This window comes from Coturnix japonica, chromosome 1 (genome assembly GCF_001577835.2).
Source record: "Coturnix japonica isolate 7356 chromosome 1, Coturnix japonica 2.1, whole genome shotgun sequence".
Lineage (NCBI taxonomy): Eukaryota > Metazoa > Chordata > Aves > Galliformes > Phasianidae > Coturnix > Coturnix japonica.
Window position 1 is genome coordinate 45,582,593 of NC_029516.1, and position 13,296 is coordinate 45,595,888.

The 13,296-nt window shown below is 40.6% G+C and overlaps 1 protein-coding gene across 1 annotated transcript in view; it reads left to right on the plus strand.

Annotated features, from left to right (window-relative positions):
• Positions 1-7,389: 7,389 nt before the first annotated feature.
• The window catches only part of MRTFA (myocardin related transcription factor A), a 64,799-nt gene continuing 58,892 nt past the window's right edge, over positions 7,390-13,296 (plus strand). The window contains exon 1 of the mRNA XM_015860629.2: positions 7,390-7,450. Within this exon, the coding sequence (XP_015716115.1) occupies positions 7,405-7,450 (46 nt within the window). The 5' untranslated portion in view covers positions 7,390-7,404. The remainder of the gene's footprint in view (positions 7,451-13,296) is intronic.

A 13,296-nucleotide genomic window follows, 5' to 3' on the forward strand; every position in this document is an offset into this window, starting at 1 on the left:
GAAAAGAAAAGAAAACAATATTAGTCAGCATGGCAGACTCTGATCTCAACACATTCCAACTTGTGGTATGTTTGGGTATTTTATAGTAATGATGGCAAGGAGATATTTCTAATTAAATTTAAAAAAAGTAGTTCTGATCATGGTGGAAGGATTGAAGGCAGCATGGGAAAAGCAAATGATTCTTTGCCTCCGCAGCCTGACAGCTAGCTGACTGAATGTGACAATGGGGATTTACTGGAGGTAGGATTCTTTGTAGGGCAGGAGACATAATAAAGGATCCAGGAAGGACAAAAAGCAGTTATTTTTGATATCACAAACTAAGGGGATGCTCGTATTGTGAACTGATAGGAGCACCTAGTTAGGAAAAGGAACCTTGTCGCAGTGCTTTGAATAGATAAAGCCAGGACAAAACAGCATTTGTTATGGTTAGAGAAAAGGATATTCTGTTATAGAAAAGATGAAGTCCATATCTATAGTAGTTTGGGTGGTTTGAAAGATGGCATGTTGGGAAAATTTTAGAGCAATGCCTGACTGGAATAGGTAAAATACAGCTAGGTTTAATAATAATATAAATATATAAAATGGAGCACCTCTGTACATACCTTTTGCCAAAGAAAATGAGGATATTTCAGGAAGTGACTCATGAATTAGGTCCCTTCAGAGCTGCTTCTCTATCAGTGCTCAGCACGGCAGCAGCAGTTATAATGCTGGAGGTGCAGCTTTTCAGACAAGGCATAAAGTCCAAAGTCTCCACTGCAGACTACCTGACCTTATCTTCAGATGCATACAGTGTACTTTCCTACCAGGCTGTGATATGTTATGTGCTGCTTGTGTGTGTGTGTTTGTTCAGGTTCTGTGGGACTGAAAAATGTTGTTGAAATGGGGCTATCTGCAGACTTGTCACAACATATAAGGAGTCTTGGCTTAGTGAGCTGTTGAGAAACAGAGCTGATGTGTTTATCAGCTCAAAACTAATTCTCCTAAATGGGAACTTTTCAGTTACCTTGGGGAAAAGTTGCATGCTTGTTGAAAGTACTGAGCTTGTGAGGAATCTTTGTTGCTGTGCCATTGGCTTCAAACATGTTCAACAACCTTTAGAGATGATCTACTAGTTGAGATGGCAATCTGCCTAAACATTTGGGCGATCCTTAATGGTGGCAGGAGCCTATCTTGTGCAGTGAAACTGCTTCTGTGACAATTTGCCAAACTCCAAGTATGAGGAAGGTTGAAGACAGTGGTGTTGGGAAGGGAGGAGTTGGTAAAATCCGAGACATGCTGGAAGCTGCCTATCTGTGTCAAAGGGTCTCTGGGTCACAGTTCTAGACAGGCATTGCTGACTCACAGCTGCAGGAACTACTTAGGCTGAACTGCCCTAACAGGTTAACCCTTTAGATAACCCGCTTACAAAAGGCTTTTCTTAACTGTGGATACATGTAGAAAAAGGATACGGGGATTCATGCTGAATTTGTTACTTCAGGCAATGATTCTGGAATGTAAACTATTAGCTGAGGTAAAATAGAAAACTCTTTGGCATGTAAAGCATCATGGATTGTATATCCTATGGGAGAACTGGGGGTGCAGTCCTGTATACACATGCTGCCGCATGCCCTGGGACAGTAAATTCCTTTTTCTGTACTTGAGCAGAGTTGGAGAGCAACACCAGACTGTACCTTTGTGTTTTCTTATTTGGTTTTGTTTTGTTTGTTTTTCAGACCCAAGCTCCGCTTCATATTCTTCTCTTACCACAGCTATGCTTTATCCTTGTAGGTCCTTGAGTGGGTGGCTGTAAAGGCTTTAAAAATTTTGACTGGGTTGTTATTAAATTATACTAAATTAAAATGAGGCAAAAGATTGTAAGGGTATGTGTGAAGTACTGAAACAAAACAAATAGATAAGAAACATTTTTTGTCAATTCAATGGAAGGCAGCCATATGCGGTAAGGTGTTCGTAAAGTATTTTGACACATTTACGAGGTTCTAATCAGACATTAAGCTTCATGAATCATTTAAGGTGTAATCATTTAATTGGTCTTTTTGTTTTACAATGATTTTTATTTTTTTTTAACCTGAAATTCACATTGAGTTTCTTTCCCTTTTTTACCCACGTTCAGTGAGGCCTTGATCCCACTACTTTCTTAAACTGAGAGATTACTGGCAACTGACTCATTCTCCTTACATAAGCCAAAAAAGGTCATCACAGTTATCTGAAGCTGTTAAGCATCTTGATGTTTTTTTCAGTTATGTGCAGACATGCCAAGATGGCTTTTCCAGACCCTTGGGACAAGGCTGAGAGTAAGGGTCCTTATAAATGTGGTTACCAAAAGAAAAAGCCAAAAGAACAGAGTATAAATATAGAATCTTAAGCAGATATCGTTTTTAATCAAGATCATCCATCTATTTAGCTTTCATTTTAGATTGTGTTTACTCCCCTTGTTTATTAGCCTCCATTTTCCCCAAATGAATTGGGAGTTACCTCTGTGCTGAGCTCATGAAAAGCTTTGCATTAGAGGTCTGCCACTATGGTGGTGCTTCTCATTCTTGGCTTCTTTAAGGTCAGGTAACATTCTTTCAGATGATCTGTTGCATTTTGATTACAGGTTTGGACAAAACTTGCACCGGCCTTCCAGTTCTTTAGGGTTTACTTGATCTGGGATGCTTGCCTTCACCCAAGTACCATGTGTGCTGGGGGAAGGAGGCTGGCTGGAATGCGTGGAATTTCAGTATGACTTGAAGTCACATAGCAGGCATGTGCTTTAGGTGTCAGAAGGTGCTCCCTTTCCAGTGAAGACTTAGTGCTGTGCAAAGCATGCGATTATTTGGTGTCACAGAAGCTGCTGGAGCTTATATCTGCTTACAGATTGCAGCATGGAACTTTTAAAAATGGTTCTAAGGAGCTGATGTAGTGTCTAATCTGTTCACTGTTAAAATATGGAAGTATCGGGGCACCCGGTTTTATTACAAGGAATTGTGTGGGTGACTGCTGCTGTAATTCTTCTGTTAGTTTATGTGTTCCAGTCTCCTTCCTCTTGCTCTTTCCCGTCCTGGATTGTCATATTGAACACAGGCACATTTGGAAAATATTTTCGTATGAAACTCGGGATGTTTTTGCAAATTTTATAGCTGTTGTCTTGCAACTGTTAGTTAAAAAAATAAATAAATCAATAATGTTATCTTAAAATCGTGACCTAACGATCCTTTTTAAAAGTGCTTGTTGTGACTTGAAGGTAAGCACGTGCACTTATCAACAAGAGTTGTATTTTACTCCTGTGGAAGGAGTGTTTTACAGATGGAATCATTCTGAAATCATTTTCTCAGTGTAGAGGATTTCTGGAATAATGTGACTCAGAGTTGCACTTAATTACCAAGTGATGATTTCTGCCTCATCCATTTACCTAGGAGGTAGATTCTTTAGACTGTATGGTAACAAAGAGACGGAGGCAGGAAATGCACAGTTCTCTCTGATCTGTCCTTCACACACATTCCATGGAGGCTGGCTGTTTTCTCTTTTGTGTGAGTAAGTGGAATGGTTGTTAGAATAAAAACAAGCAGTCTATCTTGGATGGATTTGCGCTAAGAGACTGCATCCCAGGAGACCATAAATTTAGTATGCTGTCTGAAAATCTCTGATAGAGCTATGAGAGTCAGAGCATGATGGAAATGACTGGCCTGTTACTGGTGGGAGCTACTAAGCAACTGAGAAGTGGTAATCTCTTGAAATATTTAAAACAAACAAACTTTTAAATAGCAATGGGGTAATAGTTGATCTGGAGGGAGTAATGCCAAAGGCAGCTTTAATGTGGTGGCTTTAGCAAGTTAGCTCTCAGCACAGTTTTTGTTAGTTACTGATTAAGTTGACATGGTTGTAATGCTTTTCCCCAGTCATTGGTGTGTAATATCCCTCTCTCCCATGTTTCTCCTTTTCAGTTTCTTTCTTATTCCAGTTTGTCTTCGATTTTTCAAGGTTAAGGGCTGCTGGGTGATCATGTACACATAGCATTCAGAACCTATTCAATAAAAACACTTATTCTGGGTGAATTTTGACTGTTCGGTGAACATGTCAGTCCCAGATCTGGGCAGCCGTTTTGTTTATGTAAGTAAGGGCTCTTTTTGCTGTTTTAAGGGTACTGATGAAAGGAACTCTGGTTTTTTGAAGGGAAAATGTCGTTCTGCAGGACCCTGTCCTACTCAAACCACGAGCATCTGCTTCATGCAAGAAAGATTCTCATCCTTTCACAACAGCTACTTGCTGATGGTTCTTGGCAAATTGAATCTCATCTTTGGTAATAGCCTGTTTCTGTAACGTGTGGCTTTCCTTATGAAAAGCTCCAAGTTTTCTATAATTCATTTCTATTAGGACACTATGTGCCAATTCTGCGCACTGCAGCTCTCCTCTGCAATCAGTGCGCTACCACAAAGTGTAATAATGTAATATGTGTAAAGTGTTGGGTAGAAGACATGAGGTGGTGCAATCTTCATCTTCCTTGCTGGCCAAATTAGCAACATCCTTTCATGTGGCCTTACAGCAGCACTCGTTACCTCAGTGTTGAATATTAAAAAACCTGGCATTCTGCTAATACTACGAATATGAAATTACCTATGTGATTTTGCTGTTGTGCTTTGTACTGCAGTAATGGAGCTGGAGGTTCCAGGTCAATGCCAGGGTTGCTCTGTGGCCAAGAGGGTTCCTAGTTTTCAATAGGGTGTGCGTATGATGCCATCTGAGGTGTGTTGGCCGCACTCCAAAAATGACAGAATATACTTACTCCTTAGTAGAGATTTGTCACGTCTTAAGATGTCGGCTTTCTGCATCACTTCTGAATGTCTGCTTCTTTCTGCACGGCACCATTATCTGGTTTGTGATGGCTAATGCCTAAAATTTATTCTGCCTGTCCATAGTCACTGAGGGTGCATGTGTATGTTCTTCAAAGAGCCTAGTGATGATCCTGGACACTGCAGGAAAGAGTTCCTTTCCCCTTTGCTCATACTGTTGTCCACACATCACTGCAAAAAAAAGTATATATTCTGCTGAACATCATAGAATCACAGAACATCTGGAGTTAGAGGGGACCCATAAACATCATAGAGTCCAACTTGTGGCTACACGCAGCACCACCCAAAAACTGTACTATATGTCTGAGAGCATTGTCCAGATGCTTCTTGAACTCTGGCAAGTTCAGTGCTATGACTGCTGCCCAAGGAACTCAACCACCCTCCAGGGTGATCCTCCCTTGTCGCAGCTCCATGCTGTTCCATCAGGCCCTGTTGCTGTCACTGGAGAGGCCTTCTCTCAGCCTCCTCTTCTCTGGGCTTAAGAAACTAAGGCATGTCAGCCTCTCTCCTCATACATCTTGCCCTCCAGGTCTGTCATTATCTTTATAGCCCTCCCTGGGATGCCCTCTATTGGTTTTATGCCCTTATACTGCCGTGCCCAAAGCTGCACCCAATATTCAAGGTGAGGCCAGACCAGTGCAGTATACTGTGGGACAATCCCTTCCCTCATTGGGAAGGTCTGTTTCTCTATGATGACTATGGATACTAGCAATGGATCTTCAAGTGACTTATTTTGGGGATGAGTGTATTTTAATTCTCAGGATACAATTTGGCACAGCAGCTCCTTTCCATAAGGATTGCACAGCTAGAATTAACATGTAGGCCTGCAGTGTTCCCATAGCGAAATCTAAAACTGTGAATCTAGAACTGCATATGTGGTGTTTGACTATGGCAAGCCCAGATGAGCTGACTTTTTCCTCTTACAATATGCTATTGATGTAAGGTGTATGGAAATTAGATTAATGCTACAATATCATCACTGCAAGGGATTTTCCTGTAGCAATTAAGGTCACCAAATGAGTTGCTGCAGCCTCCTTTGAAGCCCCAGATGTCTTTGTGTGGGGGAAGGAAGAAGTATTGCTAAAACCTGCTCTTCTCACAGCTGTCAAGCAGCTGCTGAGGAAGTTTTTGCATCCAACTATGAGAGAATCCCTCAGGTTGCCTAAGATGGGAGGGGTAAGCAAACAGTGCAAAAGCAGCTTTGTGCGCCCAGTCCCTCACTGTCATGAATGCAGTTGTGGAAGACCAGGGAATCTACTTGCTTGAAAGGATTTGAAATCTCAAAAATGGTTAATATCTTTTATGCAAGGCTGAATGTATTTTGGGCTTGGTGCAAATATATGTAGCTACTTGTGGGCAGGTGACCTAATGAGAAGTGATGGTGAGCCTTGGGGATATTGGGGGAATAAGGAAAAGCTGCTCTGGGGACAGAAGTGTTGGAATTAGGTTGTTAAGATAATTAAACTGTCTTTTGGGCAAATTACTTGAGACTCTTTAGAGACTGAAATTGAATTTCCTTTCTGTTAGAAGCTAGAATTGTCTAGTGAGGAAAGACTCAATTCTATTTTTAGGTTTGAGTCTCAAGAAATATTTAACTATAGGAGTTTTGTCCACTATCCCAGATCTTTTGGAGCAAATAATCTGAATACGGGAAATGGCTTCATTTTTTCTTAACCTGTAGACAGGTTGGATAGAGCCTGTGAACCATAATAATGGGAAAACTATGAGTGAGAAAGGATATTTTTGTTTCTGTTTTGCTTATTTGTTTTGTTTTTAAGAAACCAACTCTACCATTCATTTGATACAAGTTCCAGTCCCTTGTTACAGCGGTTGGGGTTTAGTGTGCAGCATTGGCTTTTGATAGGGACAGGGAAACAATGCAGTTAGCGACAAAAAAGACAGATGAAGGCTGACCAAAAGTGATTGATCTATCAGCAGGATGCATGTGTTTTTGGCTATGCCGTCTCTAAGCTGAGGATCTCTGCATGTTTATGTTAACAGTGGGTCTCCTTGTCCTTGGAATGAAGTTGCCTCATCAACAGAGTCCCTTAGGGGATTGAAAGTCTTCTCAAGACGTCATCGTTCCCTTTTAAAAGGGGAAAAAACTGCCAGTTCTTATATCTCGAACCCCTTCCTCCCCCCTCCCTTTCACTTACAGAGCACCAAGGGGCGGACCTTACTTCTGCAAACTACACATCTTGTATTCCCCTTTGAGTATTCATTTTTCTCCTAGCTGTAATTTGATTCTGGGCTGTTCCAACTTGCCTGTAGTGAATAAGCAGAGAACTACATGTTGAAAGACTGACTTTTCTTGGTAGGCGCTGTTTTCACCATATGCGGATGAGAATTTCTTGCAAGTTTTGAACAAGTTTAAAGTTAGGTTCTTTGCGGATTTCTTTTATTTTATATTTTATTTTATTTTATTTTATTTTATTTTATTTTATTTTATTTTATTTTATTTTATTTTATTTTTATTTTTATTTTTATTTTTAATATATATCTTTATCTATCTGTCTGTATATAAAGAGAGGTCTCTAAGGGATTGTACCTGTTCAGAAAACAGTTGAGGATCAACATGACACTTCTGGAACCAGAAATGCAGATGACAGCACTCCAATCAGGTACCATCCCAAACGTATCCCATGGGTAAATGTTGCTGGTGAATCATGACTGCTGAGCTACAAAGGGAGTGTCAGGACAGGATGTGACTTTGAGTAACAACAAATTAGAGAGCTGTTGTGATTTCATGTGCAGATTGGAAATGGGTGCTACATGGATGCTAAATACTGATCACTTTAGAGCTTCGCTGGAGATAAAATTCTCTTTCCACTCTTTATTTGCTACTCTCTAGTGTTAACATATCTTGCAAAAACTAGAAGATCCCTGACAAATCTATGACTTATTCTAAAGAAAATTGCTCTGTTTAGCTTTGGGCTGATTTGTTGTTGGCTTTTGTTAGGCAGTTTTATTGGTTTTTCAATGAAATGTGTTCTTTGGAGAGAGTAATTTTTTTTTTTCTTTTAATTTTTGGAAGGGAGAAACCTCTCATGCATTGCAAATTCCCAGTGTTTGTTTTATGGTTTCAGAATTAAAATGGTATTACTTGCATATACAAATTTATCCTAAACACTAAGTGATGTAGTGCTTAGCTCTTAGATATGTACAGAGTTGCCTTTCTGACATGTAAGGCATGACAGAGTTAAAATTATCTGTTAATGACAGTATGGTGTACTTATGTAGGGCATTTTTATTTGCAGCATTAGGACATTCTGTAATCACGAAACCAAGCAAATATGTATAGATATGAATGACCTCTGTTTTATGGGTGGGAACAGGGACTGACCATAACCTTGGGAAGAATCAACATTATACTTGTAGTAGTGTGGAAGTTTGGGTTTGCATTTGTGTACTCTCAGCTTTTGTAGGACATTGCCAGAAAAGCAGAACATACTTAGCACCAGAAATGTCAAGACAGACTTGTTTCTAAAAGTTAAATGCTTTTTAGTTGTTGGAAGGAGACAAGTGAAACAGTAACTTCATCATTTTAGTTAAGTGTTTTGTATTTCAGAAATGGCTGCTTTTTTTTGAGTTTCCCTCCTCCTATTCTAGACTGGAATGGCAAGAGAGGCATTACATCAGGGCTGTGTCTTATATGGAGTGCATGCTTTGTCTTAATTTGTGAGTATTACTGAAAGGTGTTTTGAGACAACACAGTCCATCTTTTTGCTGGTGGTACTCTGGTAGTCTGAATTCTGGACTTGGGATTTAAACATTAGCAAGTTGTTTGGTGTGAAACAGGATGCACTTGGCAAGGCAGTATTTAATCTGTCTGTCTTATAAAGGAATTTTGTTTTCCTTCATATGAAAGTATGAAAAGGACTGAAAAAGACACCTCAGCATGCCTTGTTTCTAATAGATTTTCTAATTGTCATTTAATTTAAATTTTGGGGTACTTGTAGCTGAATTTGTGCATGATATTCTGGGAAACTTGAAGAGTAAAGTAAACTTTGATTGTAGCTGTGTTCGTTTTCTTCTTAATTATTTCATACTATTTAATATGTAGGCCGAGTTTCTCCCTCTGAAGAGTACTTGTATGTATCTTTGCTTTTAAGTCATCTAATCCTAGGTTATGCAGTGGTGTTCTGCAACTTTGAGGCAATTTCCTGGCAGATTTAGTTTACCTAACGAAGGGTACACATTCATTGCACCTCTTCCATCAGTGGCAGCTCTCTTTTTTCCTCATCAACTACTGCTGGGAGAATGTTAGCAAGGGAAAGGAGGGACATGTTTACATAAATGGATTCACATGGTTGGTTGGGAAATAACACGTGACAACAGGACAGAGCCATGTGCACAGTAAGTTTTAAAGATCTGTCTTCAATAGTGGGAGTGTACTGTCAGCTTCTAGACAAGGAGAAATGGCTACTAGATGCCAAGGCTGAATTGTTCAACAATTGTGCTTAAAGAAAGCCCCAGTGACTTCAGCTGCTGTGTTGGTTGCTGCTGTCATTTGGCTTACCATGACAAGTTGTGTGTTGGGCAAACTACCTGAGAGTTTTTAGAGATAGAAATTGAATCTTCTTTTTGTCAAAAGCTAGACTTGACTTCTCAAGGCTTCACATCTGCCATGTTCATCTTCAGAAACTCCCTTGGAAAGATGGAAACTTCAAATGGTTATCCCAGCCAACACATCAGGTGTGCAATCTGCTTTTCAAAGGCTTTGGGAGAGATGGGAGAATCATAACTTAAACTGGGTAAATAAATCATCCTGATAGGCTTGGGTACCCAAGCATTAAATAAGCACATTCTTATGACCTGCATGCTTTAAGAATGCTTGCCCTACAGATGGCAGGCTGTGTAAGGCCTCTGTAAGAGAATACTTACTCAGAACAAAACATAAGTGAAGCAGAAACAATCTGATTATTGAGGTACATTTTGTACCTCAGGAAGAAAAAGCACTGGTGAAAATCAGGCTGAAGAGACATTTCAAAAAGGCAGCAGTCCCAGGAAATATGTGAAGCTACGAGTAGAAACTTTGTATGTGAAATATCATCAGACTGCTGAAATTACTGGAAGATTTGATCCAGTCATTCATACAGCAGTCATGCAGTGTGATGTTAAATTGTACACTCATGCTCAGGAACTTGGTTTGGAATCCCTGGCGTTCAGTGTGAATGTTTTCATTCTGTTGAAAATGGAGCAGGTATTTAGGTCTATACCAAGCTCTTGGCAGTGGGAATTCCTTGATTATCCTTTTTGTCCAAAAGTCACTTGGTTCTTTCTGCTGCCTTTAATGGCACAGAATCTGACTCGTTTGTTTTCTTTGTCTTTATTTGCTGATTCCAGCTTGCTGTTTCCTTCTCATTATCCACCTCAATCTAATCTTCCTACATATCCTCTCTTTTTGTTGCTTTTATTGGTTTCATGAAACCTTTGCTTTACTCATATCACTACCTATTATCCTATACAGAGATCTTGCACATTTTTTTTTGCTGTTGTCCCCTTTCAGATTAAGATATGGATTGAATGCTATGTTGATATGACCTGGCTTTGTTCTGTAACAGACTATTGGGCTGAATCACAAATATTATTATTTTGTTAATGAAGAGTTCTGTAGGAATACTTCTATTTAATTGAACAGTCTACAATCTGATAAAGCTTAGAACAGTTTCTGAGCAGCAGTGTAAAGGACTCATGCAAGTTAGGGATATCTTAAAAGCTTTGTGTATGTGCCGGCCTCTCTCTCAAGCTTACTGTAGAGAAAAATTCTATTAGATTGACTTTTTTTTGTCTTCTGTGACTGACTTTCTGTATAGTCTGATGCCTGTGTAGCAGCTTCCATATTCAGACCTCACTCACTGTGGTAGTGATGTGAAATAACGGATGAATTACTGTTGTGGTTTATTTTGTTTGTCAGTACTCATACTGAAATTATGTTTCTAGGGAAACCATATCTACAGATGGTGAATTTAAGGTTATGTTTTTTGGTCTTTTTTCCTTCCGATTTGATGCTAGTAAAATGTACCTTCACATTTTTGGAAGTTTGTTATTTTTGGCAGAATTAGTGACCTGCTAATTTTGTGCTTAAATGATTAATGTGTACTTCTGAAGATAATTTCCTTTCTTTTTTTTCTTACTAATTATTCTTCACATGTTCCTTTTTATGACTTCCAGTGAGTAGGTGGGCAGAAATTTGTGTGCTGGACACATACAGAGGTGCAGTCAGACAGATAGAGAAAACCCAAACTTCAGATCACTTTCACAGATTTTTTCATGGATGGATGTGAGTTAGAGCTATTTAAAGTCACTCAGAATCTAACAGTGCATTACATTAAGGGATATTAGCAGTAGCTAACTTTTGTTAATTGATTCCATATGTCCTAAATTTTGATGTGTATATAACTTTCTTCATTGAAAAGTGAGACCATGTCAATCTAGTAAGATTCAACAAACCCAAGTGTAAGGTGCTGCACCTGGGTTGGGGTAATCCTAGACATGAGTACAGACTGGGAGAGAACTCATTGAGAGCAGCCCTGTGGAGAAGGACATGAGCGGGTTCTGGTGGATGAAAAGCTCAAGATGAGCCAGCAGTGTGTGCTAGTTCAGCAAAGCCCAGAGCAATGTCCTGCAACTGGGCTGGGGCAATCCCAAGCACAGATACAGGTTGGGTGGATAATGGCTTGAGTGCAGCCCTGAGGAGAAGGATCTGGGGATGCTGGTTGATGAAGGAATCAAAATGAACCACAGCCCTGAATGCCACCCATCCTGGCATGCTGGTTGCATCAAGAGAAATGTTACCAGCAGGTCAATGGAGGTGGCTCTGCTCCTCTGCTCTTGTCCTGTGGGACACCACCTGGAGTACTGCCTCCAGTTGTGGGGCCCTCAGCTCAAGAAGTACATTGAGCTATTGGAGCGGGTCCAAAGGAGGGCCATGAAGATGATCAAAGGGCTGCAGTACCTTGTGTATGAGGACAGGTTGGGAGAGGTGGGGCTTTTCATCCTTGAGAAAGCTGTGGAAGGACGTTATAGTTGCCTTCCAGGACCTGAAAGGGGGCCTACAGGAGAGCTGGGGAGGAACTTTTTGTAAGGGCATGTAGTGACAGGACAAGGGGAAGTGGCTTTGAACTGGAAGAGGGTAGTTATAGGAACAAATTCTTTCCTGTCAGTAGTGAAACACTGGAGCAGATTGCCCAGTGACGTTGTGAATGCCCCTTCCCTGGAAGCATTCAAGGCCAAGTTAGATGGGGATTTGAGCAACCTGGTCTAGTGAGAGATGTCCCTGTCTATAGTAGGGGGTTGGACCTGGATCATCTTAAAGATAATTTTCAACTCAAACCATTCTGTGATCCTGGGCTTCATCAAAAGGAGGGGTGGCCTGTATGATGAGGGAGGGGGCTTTCCCCCTCTACTCTGCCCTCATGATGCCTAATCTGGAGTACTGTGTCCAAGATATGGGTCCCCAGCTCAAAAAAGATGTGAACTGTTGAAGCACATCTAGAGGATGTAATGAAGATTGTTGGGGAGCTGAGCTGAGATCCTAATTTCTTTCTGTGAATGTAATGAAAAAATGATCACTTCCACTCATAGTGATTTATTAGATAGCCTCATTGGAATTCAGTATGTTGTTCTGTTGACCTTCCAGAAATACCTTAGAATCTGTTCAAGATCAACCAGGTATGCAAACCAGAAGCAGGTTGTTCTAAACTGTTAGAAGAAGCAATCACAGAATCGTACAGTTGCGGAGATTGGAGGGACCCTCCTTCATGGAGGGACACTCCACAGCATCTCTGGGCAGTCTGTTACAGTGCTCCGTCACCCTTACCATAAAGTTCTTCCACAAGGAGCTTTTTGTGTTCAAGTTTTAGACCATTACTGCTTTGTCCTATTGCTAAGCAGCAATGAGAAGAGCCTAACCTCATCCATTTGCCTTCCACCTCCCTTTAGATATTTAAAAACCTTTGTCAGATCCTCCCTCAGTCATCTTTTCCTCAGGCTGAACAGACCCAGGTCACTCAGCCTTTCCTCATACAAGAGATGCTCCAGGCCCTTTATCATCTTTGTGGCCCTCCACTTGACTCCATGTAGGAGATCCCTGTCTTTTTTGAAGTGGGGAGCCCTGAAATGGATGCAGTACTCTAAATATGGCCTTACCAGGGCAGAGAGGTGAGATCTCCTCCCTTGACCTGCTGGTTACTCTCTTGTTAATGTAGCCCAGGATACCATCGGCCTTCTTGGCCACCAGGGCTCACTGCCGACTCGTGGCCAACCTGTTTTCCACTACAATCACTTAAATCTAGGATCACCTTGAACCACATGTGGAACTTCATCCATTCGCAGGCAAAAAGTTGCATTTTTGAGCTACTTTAGCGGGTTAGGGATGTGATTCCATTCAGATTGCTTTGAAAAGGTAGCTTGCTGACTCTTCCCTCTTTAAAGTAGTTATGTATAAGCGCTTTAAGAATGTAGC